General features: G+C 36.6%; 1 protein-coding gene across 21 annotated transcripts in view; it reads right to left on the minus strand.

The window, feature by feature from the left end:
- Positions 1 to 22875, minus strand: part of WNK1 (WNK lysine deficient protein kinase 1) — a 161886-nt gene that overhangs the window by 18226 nt on the left and 120785 nt on the right. For 7 of the 21 annotated variants that reach the window (XM_078450198.2, XM_081796088.1, XM_060658777.3 and 4 more), the window contains exons 9-20: positions 17438 to 17521; positions 10510 to 10659; positions 8769 to 9227; positions 7730 to 8011; positions 6919 to 7007; positions 6663 to 6825; positions 6125 to 6241; positions 5630 to 5803; positions 5336 to 5393; positions 5087 to 5209; positions 3070 to 4517; positions 1858 to 1941 (exon numbers count right to left, since the gene is read on the minus strand). In XM_078450198.2, coding sequence (XP_078306324.1) covers positions 1858 to 1941; positions 3070 to 4517; positions 5087 to 5209; positions 5336 to 5393; positions 5630 to 5803; positions 6125 to 6241; positions 6663 to 6825; positions 6919 to 7007; positions 7730 to 8011; positions 8769 to 9227; positions 10510 to 10659; positions 17438 to 17521 — 3231 coding nt within the window. Of the gene's footprint in view, positions 1 to 1857; positions 1942 to 3069; positions 4518 to 5086; positions 5210 to 5335; positions 5394 to 5629; positions 5804 to 6124; positions 6242 to 6662; positions 6826 to 6918; positions 7008 to 7729; positions 8012 to 8768; positions 9228 to 10509; positions 10660 to 17437; positions 17522 to 19683; positions 20914 to 22875 lie in introns of all 21 variants that reach the window. The other 14 variants (XM_060658784.3, XM_081796089.1, XM_081796091.1 and 11 more) reach the window with 10 other exon arrangements.

Genomic DNA, 22875 nt, shown 5'->3' on the forward strand with positions numbered 1-22875 from the left:
TATTAACTTATATTGCTTGAATGATATTTTATGTCAATTTCCCAAGCCTTAGAGAAATTCAGTCATATTTATGTTTTTACAGTTTTGAAGTCTATGTTTGATGTTCCTTAAAGTGATACAAAAGTTTCTACCTGTCCTCTCTTTAAAAATATATTCTGGGGGTGCCTGGGGGACTCAGTTGGTTAAGTATCTGACTCTTGATTACAGCTAAGGTCATGATCTGATGGGTCATGAGACTGAGCCCCACATTATGCTCTGCACTGATAGCACAGAACCTGCTTGGGATTCTGTCTCTTCCTTTCTCTCTCTGCCTCTCACCCTGCTAGTAAATAAACTTAAAATATATATATTCTGAAAAATGTATCAAGATATTTTGGTAGATTAATTTTTTCTTTTTCAGTTTGGTACATCTTTCTGAGAACTTGTCCTTATGAATAAAAGATGGCATTAATGTATTTGATCACTATCAAGGATACTATTCTTTTCTTTAGGTCTTAATCTATACTTCTTATACCCTATAAATGGCAGCAAAAAGGAACTGGAGGTCTGGGCATTCCAACCTGTTAACCAGGTCTTACCACCATTCATCACAAGGCCAGTAACTTTTTACTTTTGATACAGGCCATAATCCCACATCTATTTTGGCTTCTATCACTTATTCTTCTACAGCCTTCATTTATCCTTCTCCCTCTCTATATAGGCATTATCCACTAAACCTCACCTCCTCACATCTTATTTGCTGTTTCTCATCACATTTGAGCCTGAATACGTGTCTGAATACATGTTTTTAATGAGAAAACAGGTGTAAAACCCCTAACTTACAGACTTTCACAATGTATTTTTTCCAAAATGTGGTGACTGATGGAGTGAGTTCTCTTTGGAGTTATTACTCTATCATGGCAAGTTCTTTATATTCTACTGTACAGCTGTAGAAGTGATAAATCCAGACTTCTTGTGTTAGCAATTTATGTTTTTCTTCTATATAATTCTAAAATAAATTCCTGTTTTAGTTTCAATGTTTACTACTTTGCTCACGGCAGAAGCTTTTTCATGGTTATAATGGCTTCATAATAACTACTTTCCTTACGGGACTTCAACTAAATAAATGTGTGGGGTGGTGGGGTAGGGTAGAAAAGGGAAATGATAATTTAAATATTGCAGGCAATTCTGATCACCATTGGGTAGACCCAATGAGCAGATCTGAGTGTGAAACAGGAATCTCACATTCATGTCACTGCTCTCAGTTCCTGTATGAGTAATCTCACGCTAACTAAACTGTGTAGGTTTTGTATTGAAAGATAAAAGACATATTTTTCATGAAACATGACCCTTATATCCATCTATATTTAAGCCAATTACTTTATTTGTTGGTCACTGAAAGAAATGTCAAACATTAGAGAAAAAACTGGTTGAACTCACAGAAAAGGGGCATTATCAGTTATCTTTTCCTAAGGAACTTTCAAAGTTAATTCTGATTACTTGTAATTTTTTACTTCCACAATGGTCTAGAGCCTAATCTCATTCATCAGATGCAATTTCACTATTCTAGAAAACTGTGAATGATAGGAGTTATATTTGTCTGGTAAAATGTAAACCCTGCTATTTTCTTTCTTCATAAAATATGAAAAAATATTAATATCAAATGTGTTCTAGATGACTTGAACAAAAGAACCACGAAGCTTCTTACTTTAAATAAGGCCTGGATCATTAGCTATATACACTGTTTTAAGAGAAAGTTGTTACTAAGTCAAAACTAAAGAGGAGCCAGAAGCCAAGATCATGCAATGGAGAATTTAAATAAGCTTTGTGAAGGAAAAAGTAGGAGCACAAAAAGAAATCTGCCAAGTCTTGGGGCACCTGAGTTAGTGAAGGTCCTGGAAAAGGTGGCAGCTGCTCGCTGGGTGGAGTACCAGCTGGAAGTTCAGTACCCACTGGCAGCACCTACAGACAATGAAGGGAAATTCAAGTCCATGAGAAAGACTATATACTGGCCAGTAAATCAACTAATTCAAATGCAGAAATATAAGAATAAAATATATCTATAGTTAAGGCATGATTGTCATCTGGCTTATATTCTGGTATCTATCTTAAATAAAGGACATTATAACCATGATACTATTATGGGGTTACTACTACATACCAATAAAATGAATAGTAAAATTTAGTGGAAGGTTATTCCCTAGGGAAAACAGAATCAAAGGCTGTATGGACATGAGAGGCACAGTTATTCTTGAGCCACTGTTTTGGTACAGTATCATCAGGCTTTTCCTAAAACAAAGACTTTTCTGAGAAAACAATTCAGAAATAACCAAGGGGCAGGTCTGATAACAAAAGTCATCAGAAATCTAACACTATTAAGCAATTTGTACACAGCCTCTATTACTGGCCGACTATAAGAAGAATTTTACAATCAATGGCAATGCAGAAAGATAAGTGAAGCACAGAATATAGTAGAAAAAACACAGCCTTGTTATTTGGAGAAGATCAGAGAGATTGAAGATAGAAGGAGAGGAAATCCACCATAGTGGAATTGGAAAACACATTTTAGTTAACTTATTCCTAGGATTAGATTCTTTTTCCCTGTATATGAAATTCATCACCAACTTCCAGTTTTTGTACACCCCAAATTGTACAACTGTGGAACTGAAGCAAAGCAGAAAATCTGCTTCATTCTCATTGAAACAAAGATCACTGTAAACTGCTATTACTATGTATAATTGCTAGCAGAAGCATTTAGCTTCCTTTTGGGATACAGATTTCTTTAGCTGGTGCCAATGAGGAAGGAACGTCTGTATTTTACCTGATTATTATATAGCCTTAGAAAATCATGTAATATAATTAACCCCCAAATCTTGCCATATTCCAAAAAAAGGAGGTCTCTTGTGTTCAATGTATATATATCCTAAAATAATTTTCAATTTATTTAATAAACACTTAATGTCTACTATAGGCCAGGCCATCTTTATAACTACATTTCTAATTTGCAAGGCTGAGTTGAAAAAAGGCACTTACGGGGTTGGGGGAAAGAATAATCATATTTATCAAATTATTTCAAAACAAGAATCTTACTGGAGCTTTAGTTAAAGGTGGCTTTGATGGAGCAGTTCCAGCTTTCACTCCTGACGTAGTGGTGACTGGGGCGGACACATAGCTGACTGGGGTGGAAACTTGTCCAGGTGTGACCACTGGCATAACTGACAAACCAGTTGTCCCTAATGGCAAACTTGTTGGTGGTAAGCATGTACTTGTAGTAGAAGTCATGAGCTTGCTTGGTGCAACAGCAGTGGTTGGGATGCCTGGTGCGACAGTGGTCTCTACTACCAGTGATGTCTCCAGTGAGACAGATGCATGTTGGGCTCCAGATGAGCTGTGTTCACTAAAGAGAGACCGCAGCTTTTCCTCTAGAGTCTTTATGTCATCAATTCCAGGAGCCTTGGGCTGTGAGTCAGCATCTATTTCAGGACAGTGAGTGTGGGGCTGGTTGGGAAGTAAAGCTGGTTGAGGCTGACTATGAATTAGTGTCTGCTGCACAGCAGGCACACTGGCAACAGGTTGTACCAAAGGTGGGATACTAGGTACTTGGGGTAATAAAGGTGTAGAAGTAGGTCCTCCTGCTTGAGGAAGGACAGGAGTAGAAGCTATAGCTGATGGGGTGACCAAAGGATGCACCCCACCAGGCTGAGAAACAGAACTAGATAATCCTGCTCCAGGGGAGGAAGATGATGATGCAGACAGGGACAAAGCCAATCCAGTTGTACTGCTATGAGATGTTTTATCTAGTGAGTGTGCACTAACCACCACTGTTTCAGCTAGAGTAGGAGCAGAGGTGCTGCTGCTCAGCTGAAGAGGCAGCTGGGAAGCTATGCTCGGGAATGGAGTGGTGGCAGCAATGGATGTTAACGTGGCTACCCCAGAAGTACTGCCTGTCGCTTGTTGAGATACTACAGGTGGAGGCTTAGCACCTGAGACAGCAGCACTGCCCACAGCAGAGGCTAACGTTGAAACTGGTATAGATGGCAAAGTGCCTATGCTAGAAACAACACTCCCAGATGTAGAAGCCTGAACTGGCTGGGATGTTGTTGATATTGAGACAACTGTAGGTATTGTAATGCTTGAAACCACAGTGGAAAATACTGGTGATTCAGATATAGGAGGTACAGGGAGACCACTTGACGGTATCACACCTGTGCAGGTGGCAACTCCACCAATCCCTTTTTCAGTGGGCACTGGAATCTCAGACTGAATTACTGATGTGGACATGTCATTAAGAGGGCTGCTAGTTGCAGGGGCTGATATTGAAGGTGTGGCTGCTGCTGTGGTTGGGACTGCAGCAATGCTACTCATGGAAGGAGGTACTACTGGAAATGTTGGTCCTGTATGACTGAAGTTGGGAGGTGCTGTATTGGGCCCTTCTGTCATTTGGGCATGTCTGAGTTCAGAAAACGCCTGTTGTAGGCTAAGGGATGAAGCAGAATGAGACAAGTTCATTCCAGCGCCATGGGATGTTGAGGCAGCAACTGCAAAGGAGAATACAAAATTCATAATCAGTCCATTTTAAAAGGGTAGATTCAAAATTGTCCTAACAATCTGTTTTTGGGTTACCAACACTGCCACATACCAACAAGGTTTAAAACTTCTCCCGAGGAAATGACAGGCTTTTTCTAAAACAGCAGAGTAAAAGAGCAGTTTGATGAAAATAAGTTAGCTTGTATGAATAGCTATTTTGAGGGTAAAAGAAAATTTAAAAAAATTTTCAAAAAAGAGCAAAAAGAAAGATAAAAAAAGAGCAACCTCAAAGCATATACAATTGTCCTAAATGGAGAAACAAAACATATTAATGTATCTACGTATTATTTATTACACAAGCTATATCTAGGGTGGCTGTCCTTTCTGGCTCTTGTTCTTTAAGCCTCTCTATTCATCCTCTATTTCGCTCCTCCATGTTTGCCTATTGATTATAATCTCAATTTTCTACTCTTCTTTATTGTCTATGTCATCATTTGAATTATTGCTTGATGACCAAGCTTCCAGTATAGCAGAGATGATATGGGATTGATATAGGTTTGTGGTAGAAGCAATTCCTTACCCGTATCTGATATTTCACCAGTGAAAAGTTTTGATTCTCGTAATCGGCTTTCTGGCACAGGACTCACTATAAACCGTCTTCCAGCAGAATGAACAACTTGAGTTAAAGAACTGGTAGGAATGCCTGTAAAAAGAAACCATTTAACTGCATTATCTATATATTGTCACCAACATGAAGCTTTAAGATTTCATTAGTATAAAATTTCTTAGGTCAAAGCTAAAAGCAAACATGGAAAGGAAAGAAATTCACCTATTTGCTGTGGCATAGAAGATGCAGGAATTGGTTGTTTGAATTCTCCTTCCAATTTCTACAACAAACAAAAGTGACCAAATTCATTCTCATACACAATCTTTCCCCCCACCACCCCTAAACACAATCTTAAAGATTGGGCAAAGCAATTGGCCCCATGCAAAGAGGACATAAATATTTGATAATTTTAGCCATTGATGTAATGTGGTATCATTGAACATGTTGCATGGCAAATTTAACACTATAGCAATATTTTAAATAAACAAAGCTTCACTATGGGAATGCTGAACTTACCTGAGAACCTGCAAAGCCATAGTCATCCTTTCCCTGTAGACTCTCCAATCCCTGGTCACCCTCTGGTTCCACACTGACGTCCTCGCTGAGCATTTCATCAGCTTTTTCAATAATTTCTCGTACTTGATCCACAAAGGACTCTCTCTCTATTGCTAAGATAAAGTCATTGTTCACCTGTAAAAGAAATGTGATGTCAGTCTGATTAGTAGAGTGTTATTCATGTTTTAAGTCATTCCAGTTGCCACTTTTGTAACTTCTGCCCTATCTGCACACCACCTGTACTATTATTCATTGATATGTAAGTTAATTCTTCAACACTTAGACAGGTCCTAGACAAAAATATCTCTAAATCACAGGTTTGGTGTGCTAATTATATTCACGTTGAAATAAATACAGAACTGGCAAAACAGATAACAAAATATTGCACATTTGCTTAGGGCAGTGGTTATTAAAAAAGTACTAAAGCAAAATTTGGAACTCCAAATGCAGACATACCATAATTGTTGCTATCTCCTCAGGATTGTCACCATCTAAATCGAATTTGAATGTAACCATTTTCCGATTATGAGTCTCTAACTGACATTCTACTACCCGGTCCCCTTTATTTGAAACCTAAAAAGAAAAAAAAGAAAAAGTACTTCATATCTAAGCCATATTACATATTATTCCATTACTAAATTTAAGAAAGTAATGCAGATTATCACTTGAACTTAAGCCTCATGCTACCACCATTCCCTGAAGACTTGTTGGTATTTACCTCTTAAACTGGTAGCAAGAAAACGTTAAGAAAATATTGGCCTTTGAGCTATTTCCTCATCTTCCACTGAAGGGTCTGGAAGGAGTGTAAAGTCTCTGTTCTACAAATTAAAACTTTTTCTAAAAGGTAGATAGTGCCTTACCATAAAAATATGGAATTTAACAGTATTATTTGGGTGATTAGAAAATTCTAAACTTTCATAACTATACCTGAGCCTTAGAAATATTTAAATGACATTAAGTAACTATATGAAACTCACACAGTAGCAATACTTACATTCAAAATTCTCAATTTTGGACGTGAGGACTTTTCATGACGAGAGCGACTTCTTACAGATTTTCGATAATGCCGTTTTGTAGTTCTCCCTTCATGCCTTCCACTGGATGATGGGACATTCTCATTGCCATCACTCATTCCTGAAGCAACATCTGAATGTGCACTTCGAAAAATAAAGTTCAGTGTTTAAAGGTTTGATGTTTTGAAGTTTTATACCACTTACCAGTTAAGGAAGGAGAATTTTACTTTTACATACCTGTCTATAGAAGAGACCAAAGTGGTAGGTTGTGCCTGTGCCACTGGAAGTGGCTCTGGAGGAGCAACTTGAGAGACTCCCTGAGTACTCTGTAAATAGAAAGGATAATGGAAATCTTGGCAGTAATACATTTTATTATTCATCATCTCCAATAAGCTACACTTTTTTTTTCTTATCCCTCCCAAGTCCTAGAAGCACTAAATTTACTAGTAATTCTCAATATTCAGCATCTAAAGACAGTGGTCTTAAAATTCCAAAGGAAGTTTCTAAAGCTAAGTCTCGGTATAGACTGCATGGTGTGACATCAGCCGACATAGCTGCTAGGGAGTGAGAAAGTACAACTTGCATGCAGCCAGCATCTTCCTAGAAGTGTGCAACAGGACAGGCAGAGCAAAGTGCAAAGATGATTCCTATCTTTCTCCTAATAGGGCAAAAATGATTACTGGGAGCACAGCAGGATAAGATACTTTTATGACTGCCATGGCAAGAATTTGTGAAAGGATTAAGAATAATGACTAAAGTACTAGCTAGAGAAGTGAAGTGCTAATAGGGTTAATCTTCTCCAAGGCACACTCACTTCCCAACAGAACAGCCAGTGGCAACAAGGCCCCCACAATGGCATTTCATTCTGCTGGAAGAAAAAGTCATTTAGAAGTTAGTTTGAAAATAGTCTCCACATGAGTTCTAAACAGGGGAACCTTATGTTTCTTCTTTGTCATTTTTATCCCATTGTGTGTGTGTGTGTGTGTGTGTGTGTGTGTGTGTGTGTGTGTGTGTTTTATATATATAAACATGCAGTAATTCCATTTACCTCCAGAGCTGCTTGCTGGGAGGATGTAGTGGGGGCTTGTTGTGCTAAACTCACTGCTGGCTGAGACACTTGAACCTGTCCTCCTATACTGCCCACAGGAACCAAAAGGTTTGATTCCACAAAAGGCTGCACCACTGTAGGAAAGTAACCCGGTGTAGCCAGTGCTTCTGTCGGCATGGGAGGGGATAGGACTGTAGAAGGGATGCAAATAGAAGCCACGCTGGAAGTGGGAGCAATATTTGAATCTCCTGGGTATTGTGGTGGCAGTCGAGGTGGGAAGCCCTGTGACAGAAATGAGGAAGGTGAGTTAGTGCAGGTTGGGACATCAAATTAGCAAAACAGCAAGACATGCACAAAAAACCAACCAACCAACCAAACAAACCAACAAAAAACGAAAGCACATAGTAAAGAAGAATAGTAGTAGTCCCATCTCTTTCTAATAATTTAAAGGAGATTTAAAGATGATTCTTGAAATGAAATGGTATACTGGTTTCAATTTAGGGGACGGGACTCTACAACTACACTTTAAATTACTGGTTTTTCTCCTCTTTCAGATTTAAATAGGAGGAACAAACTAATTCCTTCTAGAAAAATATCAGTTTTCTAGCCAATCTAAAGTGAGAGAATGCAAAAACTCTTCAAGGTAATCATTCTAGTCATATCAAGACAGGCTAATCTGAAGCTTTTTATTGGTACCATGTTGGCAACTCTATTTACCTTACCTATAAAAAAAAAAAAGTAGCCTGATGTACTTACTCTCTTATTAGCCATATCTAGCATTTAGTCAGCTTACATCAAATATTGAGAGAACCATCTTCCTCCAAGGAAGTGTCTTGAGAAAAATGGAAATGAATCATTCAACATTACTATCGTATCTTTTCTCTGAATTTTACTGTATTAGCTTCTCTAGTTGAGATCAGCTACACTTTTGTTACTGCTAGTTATTTTGACACTCAACTATTAGGTTTTCAAGTCCTTGATGGTTTACTATTAGAACCAAACCCTCTGGTGCCCTCCTTTTTGCTAGCCAAAACAATACCTGGTATAGAACATCTCCAGAGGGAAGTGGAACCTCAGCAGCTTGTCCAAGGTTAGCTGGTATTCCCATGGACTGAACTGCTGGTTGCAGGAGCTGTGGGTGAACCTGACTTGGCAGCTGAGTCACAGGCTGCAGAAGGGTTGGAAGCTGACTAGGAACCGCAGTTGGTCCCCCTGGGATCGCAGCTGCCGTAGCAGATGAGGCCAAGGTGAGCAGAGGCTGATTAACGCCAGCTGCCATTGTAACGGGAAGGGATGAGAAACCTGTCTGAGCCGCAGACACATGAGGAGTTGATATGGGAATTTGAGAGACAGGATACTGGGGGTGTAAGGAAGTAGAGAGTGGCTGTCCCAGAGGGAGGAAATGAGCACCAGAGTGGACTGGAACAACTGAGGGTTGTGTCGCAACTGGGATCTGAGGTTCGCCTTGGATAGCTGGTACTGGCTGGGAAACTGGAAGCTGGGAAGGTAAAGAAAAACAAAACAGACAGACTTAAAAAAAAAAAAAAAAAAAAAAAAAAAGAAAAGAAAAGAAAAAAGCAAGGCTGCCAAAAGCAAGATTTATGTGTTAGCCAAAAAGAAGGAAAAAAAAACCAAAAACCCAAACCTGCATACATTAGTTTAAGTTAATGTGCCACACAAGAATAGGGAAAGGATAACAGGAGACAGAGAGGCTGACAGACCGGCTGTTTCAAATCTTTTGTTGTAGGAAATTTTACTAATGTTTCATCGTTCGACAATAAAAGAAGACACTTCCGAAAGCAGAGTTTGTTTTTTTACAGCTCTATTTAGACATATTTCACATACCCTAATCCATTGGTATATTTGTTGTCACTACATCTATGACTGCTATTATAGTAGTTACTGAAATTCAAATGAAATCCCTTCTTACTGGAATTAGATTTCAATCTGTATTGCTTCTACAATTCTTTATTTTTTTTATTTTTATTTTTTGCTTCTACAATTCTTAAGTCTAACACTGGCCAATGAAAGTAGGTATGAGTACCGTATTTCACTGACTCTAGGATGGAATCATCCCTCTCTACCACCTGGTCATTTTAACCTTTGTGAAACTAAGATGTATCTTACAATTAATGGTGTGTCAGTACTTGGTTACATAACATAATGGTGCATTTGACAACTGACAGTATCTCAGATGCGATGAAATACGACAGAAACAATACATTGTGCCAAAATACAAGGACAACAAGCCCCAACGTTAAAGTTTAAAATAGGTCATCCAGTAGAATATACCTTCAAAAGGGCACTTTTCAAGTGATTCAAAGGACGACTCAGAACAACAGAACATGATTCCATATAAGGGGTTTTTATGACTTACTGTCAGTAGGCAATGAAAGAGGAAAAAAATGCATAAATCTGCATGAAAAATACAGCATAGTTGTAAACCTAGAATAATTAGATATAGCTAACTCAATTCTAGAAAATGTCATAGGTTCAGTTACCAAGCACTGTTACTTAACCCACCAGTTCTAATACTTGTCCAACTGACTTCAGACTGATAAACCTAAAAGTTAAGCATTTTTGGATTGTGAATGCTGTCAGTATGTACCTATTTACATTAACTAATTCATGTGCACAAAAGGAACAATTGTCAATTCATTTTTGTGGTGAAAATAACCAACTTTGGTATTTCAACATTAGAGAAGATAGAAGCCTATCCATGAGAAAATATAAATTACATGGAGATTCCATTTAGCATCTATTTAGAAATGAAGAGCTACCTGTTTTCCAGATGATACTTGAGGCAAGACCTGTGGAGTCTGAGACTGACTGACTGGCTGTGCAGTAGTGGCCTCACTGGAGGTTGATGTCTGTGGAAGTGAATACTGCACTGTCTGTTGAGGAGGGGCAGTCTGCTGTACTCCCTGCTGCTGAAAATAAAGTATAATTATTCAGTTTTGTTTCAAGTCATTAATAGCATGGTTCTAAGGAAGTACGTTTGCCTAAAGCCTTCTGTATCTATAAATGACAATATTAGTAATCAAGACATACACAAACCCAAATTCATCAATTCCCCTTCACACATTTATTTCTTTTTCCTCTGGTGTTCTTTATTTGTGATGGTACCATGAAGAGCAATTAACCAATGTTTCAGAATTTGAGTCACTACTGGTTCTTCACCTATCATCCCCCTTACCCCCACAGTAGGTCATTCACAAAGATCTTTAGATAACACATCCAAATAGGTCCTCTCTCCTCCAGTATCTCCTTCTGGTTTTTCCCATTTTTTTGATATCTGTTCTTACTTTGGTCCTATATTAAGCAAATCCAATCTCTTCCCTTTAAGCTCTTTCTCTCATTGTATTTTTGCAACCGTGTAATTAATTTGCTTGAAGAATAGCTCTGATTACAGCCACAAAATAGAAAAACACTGAATGTGGAATTTTAGCTTTACCATTTACTAGTTGTAATACCTTAGAGACTGCTCATTTTACTGCCAAAAAGATACTTCCTTCTTTGAAAACAAGGACACAATCACTCAATTCAAAGCAGGGCAAAGGAATAAGTGACATTTAGGAATCAACCACATGTTAGGCATTCTGGTTTAATACATCTAAACTTAATGTATGGTACATAATTGTACTCCCAAAACTAAATTTTGTAATAAGTTAATGGCCCCCTCTGGCCTAACAAAAATCTGAACTTCACAAATGACTTTCAAGACTCTCTAATGTCTCTAAGTAATTTAAAATTGTTTTGGTTAACACAAAACAATAGCTGCTTGTAATAAAAATTCTTAGCCAACGTATCAGATCGTTAAGTTAAATGAAATATCCTAACCTCGTTTCTCTAGAGGCAACCACTATCAATGGTTTGGTCATCACCTTTATGGATTTTTTTCTATATATAACTGGTCATTTACACACAATTACATATTGAAATAAAAGCATGTTCATTCTATAAATACAGTTCTCTAACATGCTATTTTCATTTAACTTATCAATGGCATCAATATCCTAATGATGAACATTTTGGTTGATTTTTTTGATACTTAAAATAATGCTACAACCAGTAGCTTTACGTATGTCCTGGTCTATACAACTAACTAGATACTGCTGGTAAAAAGATATACTATTTGTTTATAAGTATATGTATACATAAAAACTTGAGATTTAACTGACATATAATGATTTAATATAGGTGTATGTTGTGAAATGATCACCAGAAGAAACCTACTTAACATCTATCACCACACACAGTTTTTTTCTTGTAATGAGAACTTTTAAATTTTAAGATCTACTCTTTTAGTAACTTTCAAATGTACAATACCATAGCAATTGTAGTCACTATGCTACACACTGCATTCCCAAGACTTACTTATTTTTATTTGTTTTATATATATTATGATCCTGACCACCTTAATGAACATCCTAGATTTTGTTAGGTGATAATCTGTAAATATTTTTGTTCTCCTGATACTTATTTCTTACTTCGCTCTCACTGTATCAATTAAAATCACCCCCTAAAATGCTGACACACAATGATGACAATAGTCGTGTTTGTTTTTTTCTTGTTTCTGATAATGTATTCTTATTTTAACTTAAATCAGGAACAACTGGCTACTGATTATATAACATTTATTTTCAAAAACTAATAAGATATATATATCCAAATATAAGGCAACTCTGATTATAAAATAATTTTCCATATTTTCACTGAGAAAGGAGAATAAAAAACTAGAGAATCTTTTTGGTCAACTTGAATATATTTTAACTGTAAGGAATTCACACTGAAACGTCTACCATTATCTGAGTCATTAATTTACATCTCTAAATAAGATGGCACATTTACATAAATATATTAACATATATTTACTTACATATATTAACTTATATATTATATATATAAATTATATATTAACATATATAATATAATATATTAATATTGCTCCGCCTCCCTCATTCAAACTCTTCCCACATAATAAACCAGTCTCTTTATCTTCACTGGAGCTATACTACAAAGGCTCTAGTTTTCTGGAGCATAGTATAATACTTTCCCTGTAAGTTGTGTAAAATTTTCAGTGACAAGCATCATAAATAGCATTAGGACAGCTGGATTTTTTTGCTTTTGTCGTAACTTATAGGTTCATATTCATGTAATCTTTGTATTACCTCCTTACAGTGACCTTTGAATAAGTTGTTCACAATGACAATAGAACCTGGAATAGTGAAGTTGCTCCCTTAAGAATAAGGACCAAATCTATATTTAATTTCTTAGCTTTTATTTTAAAACCAGTTCTGTCAGATGTTGTCTATAAACATCTCCAACTACATATACTTATTTTAAGGTCCTTACAAGCACATGTTTTCACCAGTTTTATTTTATTCCATTAACATTTTTTTGCTTATTGTTCAAAATAAAGGACAGTGAAAGCCCGTAATGTGCAAATATGATAAAAATTTCAATATGTTCATTTCCTTCTTTACTAAGAGAAAGGGAAAAGTTTGAGGAAAAAAATACACCACTTTACAGATGAGCATATGCTTAACTCTCTCTCACTTCTATCAATGCAGAACCAAGCTTACATCAAGATGTGGATTCAATCAACTTTTTTATGAACCTATACCTTTACTTACTTACTTGTGTTCTAGCTAGACTGAACTAAAGGTTTCTGTTCTCAGTTTTCTACCTTTGTTGTTTTCTACCTTGCTTATACTGACCCCCCCCACCCCCGCCACTTTGGCCTAGAACACTCTTTATTCTTACATGAGTTTAACTCACAATCAGAGTTCAGTTCAAATGCTATCTCTTTCATAAAGCCTTCTTGATATTCCCCTTCCTGCTTGAAAGAGATATAATTTCTCTCCTTTGGTGGCATAATTGGGATGCAGTTAAGTGGTGAGTTGTGGAGTCAGACTACTTGGATTTAAATTCTGTTTCTACCTCTTATAAGCTGTGTAAGCTTGGATAAATTACTCATCTTCTCCAGATCTTACCTTAGCTCTCCCATCTGCACAATGAAAATAATGACAGTATACTTACAGGGTTCATACAAGGATTAAATAAAAATACAGGTAAAATGCTTTGCACATTGTATATAAATCTTAACTATTACGCTTATTTGTTTCGTAGGTGTTGACATATATGTTTACTAGATTACTTAGGCTCTTTTTTTTTTTTTTTTTAATTTTTTTTTCAACGTTTTTTTATTTATTTTTGGGACAGAGAGAGACAGAGCATGAACGGGGGAGGGGCAGAGAGAGAGGGAGACACAGAATCGGAAACAGGCTCCAGGCTCCGAGCTGTCAGCACAGAGCCTGACGCGGGGCTCGAACTCACGGACCGCGAGATCGTGACCTGGCTGAAGTCGGACGCTTAACCGACTGCGCCACCCAGGCGCCCCTAGATTACTTAGGCTCTTTGAAAGTAGTCATATCTGATCCATCTTGACCCTCAGTGCCTATCTAGCACATGGTCCTTGGGAGCATGAACTCAGTTAGGAAAACAAAAAATCTGTTTAATTACTGGTGTGTGTGTGTGTGTGTGTGTGTGTGTGTGTGTGTGTGTGCGCGCGCGCGCGTGTGTGTGTGTGTGTGTGTGTGTAAGAGAGAGAGAGACAGAGAGAGAGAGAGACAGAGAGAGAGAGAGAACTGTTGAGAAATAACAGTTTTATAGACATGTACCATCACTCTGCTTAAAATAAGAGTGAGAGGCACGTATGCCAATTATACCTTAGAGTATTTAGGGAGAAGTGGCACCCCTGGGTAGGCCAGGAATAGATGGTCATCTTTTTGTGCACAATCTCACTGGCTAATAAACAACACTTCAGCCAAATAGGTATTGTTTAGCACAGCAACTTGGAAACATGTTTTGTATAAACCTGCCTTATGAAACCAGTTCAAATAGCCTGTACAGACTATGTACTATCTATTGAATAAGGAAGGGTGCTTGATGGAAAAAATGTTCATGAGCCTCAGTTGAACACAAAGTTAAGAAATACCTGAAGGTTCAATGGAAGAAATAATAATAATAAGAAATAATAATAATAGTAGTAGTAGTATAAAAATTAATCATAAAATAAAATATAAAATTATTATTGGCTCTATTATTATTATTTTACTTATTTATTTATTTATTTATTGAGCTATAAGAGAGTGAGCATGGGTGGGGGAGAGGGGCAGTGGGAGAGAGCAAGAATCTTAAGCAGGCTTCATACTCAGAACCCGACACAGAGCTCGATCCCATGACTATGGGATCATGACTTTAGCCAAAATCAAGAGTCAGATGCTTAAATGACTGAGACACCCAGGTGCCCCTCTAACAAATTATTAAGTAAGGTGGTTTATGGCATACATGGCAAAGAGCTACTAAGTTTTCTAGTAGGAGGAAGCTATTTTTGGAACCTCATTAAGATACACATACCACTAGAAGGGACTCTTGATCAAAACATGAAAAAAGCAATCCCTTATTGGTTACAGTCCAGAAAAACCCATGGAATAAAGTAAATTTCAGCTAAAGGACATTTCTCTTCTCACTCTAATAAAATTAGAGATATGGTTTCCGAAGGTAGGGTTGGAAACCGACAGTGTAAAAAAATGAAACTCACATCTAAAAATAAACTCCACCCATATAGTACAGAGACAGAGCTTATAACCTTTAAAAAAAAAAAAAAAATGAAATCCCAGTAGCTGAAACAAATAAATGCAGATTCTTGAGTACCTCTCCAGAATCATAAGTCCCTGTAGAACTTTAATATAGAAAAAAACCCTATTCTAGAAATGTTGAATTCTGGCTTACAACTTTTAGTTCTATCCACTTACTGGCTATGCGACCCTGAAAAAATTAAGTATTCTAGACTGCATATACTTATATAATTTGAGGGCCCAATTTTATGATTCTATTTAAATATCATCCTCTATTTAACATAATTCACAAAATAAAAGTATCTACAAAAAGCATCACTGACACATAAATTTTGATTGTATTACAGCCATATTTAGCTACATTTTTTCCCAGAAGAGTCAACTACCTAAATTCTTTTAACCTGACCATTTATGGAATTGTCCTCCCTTTACCCCCACATATTTTTCTTACTAATAAACTGAATGGTTTGTTTCACTATCTTCATTTGCTAGTAAGTATACATATTATATGCCCACATATAATATACATAACAAATTCCTTTGGAGAAGGAAGAACAGAGCAAGCACTTAAATTTACTCAGGTTTATTGGTGTTGGCCTGTGTCCAAAGATAAACAAAGTAGGAGTGGAACCTGATAGCACTTCTGCCCTCAAAACAGCTTCATGTAATTTTTAATTTGTATTTTCATTAAAGGTTGTTAATAGAACTGAAATACAATTTGTTAAGGTTGGCAAAAATGTGACTACTCAAATTTAACTGTAATTATATACAGATTCATCTACTTGTCTGAAAGAAAAAGCAGGAGCAAGACAAAGCATATGATTACCAGCCTTTAAATTCTGTAGACAGGGCTGTTTGTTGGTCACCACATAAATGTACATATAACCAAACTAATCCTGTACAAGGAACAACTAATTTAAACTAGTATCAAATGACTATATGATTACATGCTAGCCTGGAAGGAGATCATCTGTAATAAAAATTAAAAGCTTTGTTTAAAAAAATTAATAGAGGGGTGCCTGGGTGGCTTTGTTGGTTAGGCATCTGACTTCGGCTCAGGTCATGATCTCATAGTTAATGAGTTCGAGCCCCGAGTCGGGCCCTGTGCTGACAGCTTGGAGCCTGGAGTTTGCTTCAGATTCTGTGTCTCCCTCCCTCTCTCTGTCCTTCCCCTATTCATGCTCTGTCTCTTGTTCTCTCTCTCAAAACTAAATAAACATTAAAAATAAAATACAATAAAATACAATACAATACAATAAAATAAAATATTAATAGAAACAGAAACCAATTTATGACTTGGTAGCTGGGAAAACACACTTCGCAGGGAACTGTCAATGAAATAGTTCATCAGGAAGTTTTTACGACAAATGTGGTGGCTATCAATTTTATTTGAAACAGCTAAAATATTCAATAGTGTCAAAAAAGCCTTATTCCCATGCAAATAATTGCTATTAACTAATATCAGTAATGAACTATACATGTTTAATTTTAGAATTACTAGTTTTGCTGTTGAATACATTAGCACTGTACTATAATCTTTTGAGGTCTATGGACTTTTAGGAATAAACTCCCCAAATCAAAGTTTAAAAATGTTTAAAAAGTTCCTAACGTAGCTGTTCAGTTCTCTCAGCATAAAATCTGATACCCCATCTCACAGATTAGAAATTAATTAAAAAGGAGTATAGCATTATTAGTCAAATACAATGAAAGCAATAGCAAAATGCTCATAAAAGGATAAGTCACAAATATAAAAAGAAAACTGACATTCTTTGTGTTGTTAGATTATGTGTAGAATCATGTATTTAAGAAGGCAGATAAATATCAGTTAACGATTCTTTTGAATTTCAACATATGTCTAAATTTAGTAGATAATTTAAAAATACATTAAACAAAAGGGAAGATTTTCTAAAATGTTTCTAAAAGAAATGTTATGCCTCTTGATTTTTCTTTCAAGAACATGGCAAACCATTTATTTACGTAAGGAATCTAATTCATGAAAAGATGTTAAGCAGTGTTTTGGTTACTATTAATATATAAAATGTAGCAATGAGTTAGTTGTTCTCACCTGCTGAGAATGTTGTATGGGCAGGGAAGATGGAACCCCTGTTAGGCTACTTGAGGATGGTTGACCCTGGCTTTGCCCCTGTGCCTGAAGGAAAAAAGTGAATACAACAAATTAGCGAAGCCCTATGTAAGTACAGAGAGGTCAGGCTTTTGCAATAAACATTCAAACTCCTGAGAGTTTGCCTGAGCAAAATGAAACATTAGCTTGATTAAGTATGTATGGGAGACCACTGGGGCATCTTTTGTAAGAAAGGGTTAGAGACAGATTATATCACAGAATGTATCCTGATCCCACGCAAAAACCACTAGTGGTTAAAACCTAACTTACTACTGCTGTGTTTGGGCTATAATTTTAGCTGACCAAAATAGTAAAATTCATAATAAAATTGTTACTGAAAGTATAATAATCAGGAAAAAGTAGCATGACTACCAATGTGAAATAACCCTGTATTGGAATAATTAAAGACAAAGGGTATTTGAGAGTGCTAATTTGGTTCCTTTTGCTACTTCTTATAGTGCTAGGGTGACTTTTACTAAAAATGTAAAAAACTTGTCATTGTCACTAACCTAGAGTAATGGTTGTCACGCAGAAGTGATTTTGCCCTTCCAGGGATCATTTGTCAGTATCTAGAGACATTTTTGGTTGTCACAACTGGGGGAGGTGGTTTCTACAGGCATGTACTAGTTAGAAGCCAAGGATGCTGCTAAACATCCTACAGTGCACAGAACCACGACCTACAACAAAGAATTATCCAACCTAAACCATCAAGTGTTGAATTTGAGAAACCCTGACCTAGAAGTCTAAGTTAAAATAATTGAGAAAGTGAGAAATGAATGCAGGATTTCTTACGTAGGTAAGTTAAGGAAATGAAAAGGCCCACAAACTTTGGTGTTCCATTTCAGTTTAGAGGGGTTTCTTTGAAGCTTACTTGGATTTGACACATGTCACTGCATCTTAACCACTATTAAGTATTCATTCTTTCTGCAGTATGTAAATTTACTGCCTGATGGCTTACTTTGGAAAGTTTAAAGAAGAATGGCTGGCAGTGTGTTAAGATTTATAATACAGGCTGACAAGCAGTGCATTAATGTGAGCACACAGTGAGTACACTGCATGCCGATGCAACGTAATTTTCATTTCTGGATCTTCTTGCTTCCTAGAACTATTCTAAATAACTGATACTTTATGTACACTTTTGGGATTGTTTATGCCCCTTATGAGTGAAGAACACAGGAAGAAAGTATCAAGAACATACAGTATTTTATAAGAGTGGAATATTTAAAAGATCCAAGCAATGCCTTGAATATATAATTGGAAAGTCTCCTATATAGATTTTATAAGACTTATACATTTGATAAAATATATCAAAGGAATATATGACAGTTAATACTGACTCCACTTGAATTCTGTTATGCCCATTACTTTGTCTTTATTTGCGAGAGTACATATGCCCATACCCATAAATAACAAAATTTAATTTGTTGAGGAAAAAACCAAGGCCTGAGATATCTGTTTCTCAGCTTGCAACATCTATCACAAATTCTTAAAAACAAAAAAAAAAATCCTACCACCCACACTAGATTACAATTTTGTTGCTAAAAATTAGAATCAATTTTATGGATTAGCATTTTATTTGGACATATAATACACAGTGACTTGTTCAAATGATGCCATTTTAAAAGGCATTTTCATTTGTTCCTAAATTCTTAAGATGTTTCTTTTCTCTTTTAAGATTCCTCCAAACTAATCAAAATTTTGTGTATTCTTAATACTCTTTAAAAAACTCCCTATTTTCCGTTCTTTTAATTTTACAGAAAAAAAACCTATTAAAAAAAAAAAAAACCAAAAACTAGCCATGTTTGTTTCTAGGGAGAGAGAAATACTTCATATTAATATTTATAAATAATCAACGATGAGTCAACTTTACATGATAGACAGTTACATTCTCACTACAAATCGAAATTATTCTACATATGGATAGAAGTAACTGATTTTGACGAGTGACTAAAGTTCTAGTTTTTGTGTTCTCTTTTTCAAGGGTTTGTACATATTATAGGTAAATGAGGCAGCTTCTCTCTCATATTTTGTTCTTATGTACAAGTAGTTTATAATCCCCCCAAAAGGAGAAATACTATTACGAATAAAATTAAAAATAATCCACATAAATGGAAAGGAGGGATAGAAAACTTAAATGTAATGATGCATAGTAGGGTAGTTTAAAAGAATCGTGGAAGTTTTCCTATAACCTGTGGATGGAGTGCAGATCCTCCTGAAGAAAATGAGGCAGATAAAACCTGCTGAGATGTGGTTCCTTGGGGGAAACAGAAGAAAAGTGGGGATTCTTGTAACACTGTCTGAGGCAGACGGATAAAGGGTAATGAGACGTCAGAGCCAAAAGGTGCAGCTGCTCCCCCTGTAGGGGGAGGTGATTGAAAATCACTGGGGTCTGAAGAAGTAATTTGTGAGGAATCACTGGAATATTCTGGGCTTCCTATTGGCCAGTTCTGTCCGATAGGCTCTACCACAGAAACGGTCAATTCTGGGGCATGGTAATTACGCTGTTCTTCAGTCACAGGCTGTAGGCGGCCATGTAATCCAACTGATTGAGGAGGTGGTTCTTCCTGATTGAAGTCCACTGCAACCTGTCGATTTCGGTAAACACGCTGAGGCAAGACTCCTCCTCCTTCTCCCGAAGAGGAGCTTGGAGTGTGAACATGAAACTCAAATACACAATTGCTTCTGCTCTCATTGTTATGAGTTAACACAGCGGGCGCAGAATGAGGAACAAAGACAGGGTGAAATTTCAAACGTGTAGCATCAGTACTGATAGGTGCAGAAATACTAGAGAGGGGAGATCCTGGACTCAATCCAGAATCTAATCTTAAATTCTGAAGGTGTCCTACCAGGAAAGCCTGTCCAGATGGAAATTCAAAGACAGAACTTGAGGTAGGGCCCCCTGGTACTGGCTTCTGTTCAGGTATCTGTTTCATAGGACTTGACAGTACTGGTGAGTTGTATGGAATACCCTCATACTGTTCTGTCACCTGGGCCTGGTAAGCTAGATACACTGGTTCCTGAGGAATAAAATAGTGAGCTTCTTCTGGAAGTACTAGTCCAGGTCTATAGTCACCGTGAACTTGAGTTGGTTCAAACATAGGATGGACCTGTATCTCACATGGCTCTCCAGTTATTCTACTGGCTGTAGTGCCCAACATAACTACGGCCTCTGGTGTCCAGTTAGTTGGGCTGCCACCAGGTGGAAGAAGATTTTGGCCAACAGTCCTCAGCAGGGGTTGGAAGTGGCGAGTTTGGGCTTCCAAGAAGGAGGTGCTCTTACGCCGCTGGGAAATGGCCACCTTCGGTGGACAGGTGGGAGGTGGTGAAAAAGAAACTGGACGTTCATGAATAGTTGGGAAAAATATCTGTGATTCTGGGTATGTTGGGGTCCCCCCACACGGATGCGCCATGGACTGAGGCTGTATCAACATGAATAAGACAAGTAATTCATACATTCATATGTGAAATTACATTAGACATGCAAAACTGGGTAGCTCTGTGTAACCCTATGAAACGGTTACACAAAATTTATAATTAATAAAGAAATAACAATGCTTTTGGAAATTATGTGCATAGTAAAAATCCATTAAATACATCCAGGGTCAATAAAGTTATTCTGTGGGATTCTTTGCGTTAGATAAGAGCTGCTTTTCCACAACATCTTCTAAGGAAATGGAAGAATTTTCTAAGTGTTTATTCTGTTTTTACCCCCAATTAATATTCTCACTCTTAAGACTTAATGTATATTTAAATCAGTGGAAAAAGAATTAAAATAGTAAGAGTTAAGGGAAGATAGTAAGCTCAACATTTTTAAGATATAAGAAAGGTACTTCACTTTAATCTGCTATACAAAGTTTTCCTATATTCTATATTATTATCCTGTGCTGTTAGAGGCTTCAGTGTTATTATCAACTAACAGTATGTCATCTAACTAGAAATCAAAAGAAGTATTTTTGGTGGACAGTAAAAGACACACTACTGACTACTGACAGAAATACCTTCCCCCCTATCTATCTTAAACTAGATGCAGTTAATTTTACTACATGAAACATGTTACAGATGTCAAATTGCTGAATGTCCACTTCTCTGATCCTAGTTAAGGGGTGAATAATTTAGTGTTCAAATCAAGTGAAAAGGATAATATAAATAACAGACTTAACAGCACTTTTTTATTCACATAGGCAGTTACAGTCATAAGACTCTATAATTTTAGAATCCTACCTAGCCAAATGCAAACAGTGTACACTGTAATAATTCACTTTTATGGACTCTTCTTAAAAAGAGTAGATTAATTTCATTCTTTCAGTAGGGATAGTCCCCATCAAGTTAGCAAAATGGCTCAACTGTTGCTTCTTCACAACAGCTAAAAGAGGGCTTCTATTTCAGACCAGAATGCTTCATTTTACTGTTTATTCAAGGAGTATCCCAAAGCCATAACATATATATGGCTAATCATTCTCCTAAGTACAAATCTGAATATTTTGATATTGCTAGATCAGAATGTTAACTATATTCTCTATCTGGAAAAGCAGCAGCAAGGTCCCACAGTGTTTAACACAACTTTAAGAGACAGATCTTTTATAGATACAAATGGGGCCAAAGAAAATCTTATATACTACATGTGTATCTAATGTATTCACTAGGGTCACAGCAGCTCTTTCTGCCCATGAGTCCTGTTTTTGTGCTTTAATAAAACTACCATTTTTGCACCTTCCAAAAAATAATGTATTCATTAGGGTCAAGATCCCACCTTATTTGATCAATCTAAGAGACAAATTTCCACGAGGGAACGTATGTTTTAGTTTGCCAACACCATCACTTTAAACCGCTAAGAATTAAAAGCAACTTTCAGTCTTCAATTACTCTTTGCTATGGGGGAAAAAATGGACTCATTCAGCTTCATTAGTGTCTCTTTAGAATGACGTGAAGAGAAAACGTATTTGAGTTACTTTTTTGATAAAGAGAAAACTGCTTTTGGTTAAATCAATGAATTTAAAATGAAGTAATACATATTCTTTATATTAATATGTGAAAATGCAAGGATTCGTATAGGTCAGTTAGGGATAGGAGAATATAATAAAAACTAAATTTTATTGTGTACACATTGATATGTGTCCAGGGCACTATAAGCATTCTCTCTCATTACCTCCTTGCTTTTTCCCCCCCTTAAAGCCTGTAACAAAAAAGTTTCCTATAGGAAGAACTGGTATCCTGAAAGCATAAGTGTAGTCCTTTTTATTTATCTAATTTTTATTAAAATTCTTGATGCCTGGATGTATTCATTGGTAATAAATTTTCATTTGTCAGGAAGTTTACAGTTACATACAGTACTGACAAAGAGGGAAGGCAGGCTGGAGCGTCGGTGCTTGCGCTGAGAGGCA

The sequence above is a fragment of the Panthera onca genome, chromosome B4, assembly GCF_046562875.1.
Source record: "Panthera onca isolate mPanOnc1 chromosome B4, mPanOnc1 haplotype 2, whole genome shotgun sequence".
Taxonomy (NCBI): domain Eukaryota; kingdom Metazoa; phylum Chordata; class Mammalia; order Carnivora; family Felidae; genus Panthera; species Panthera onca.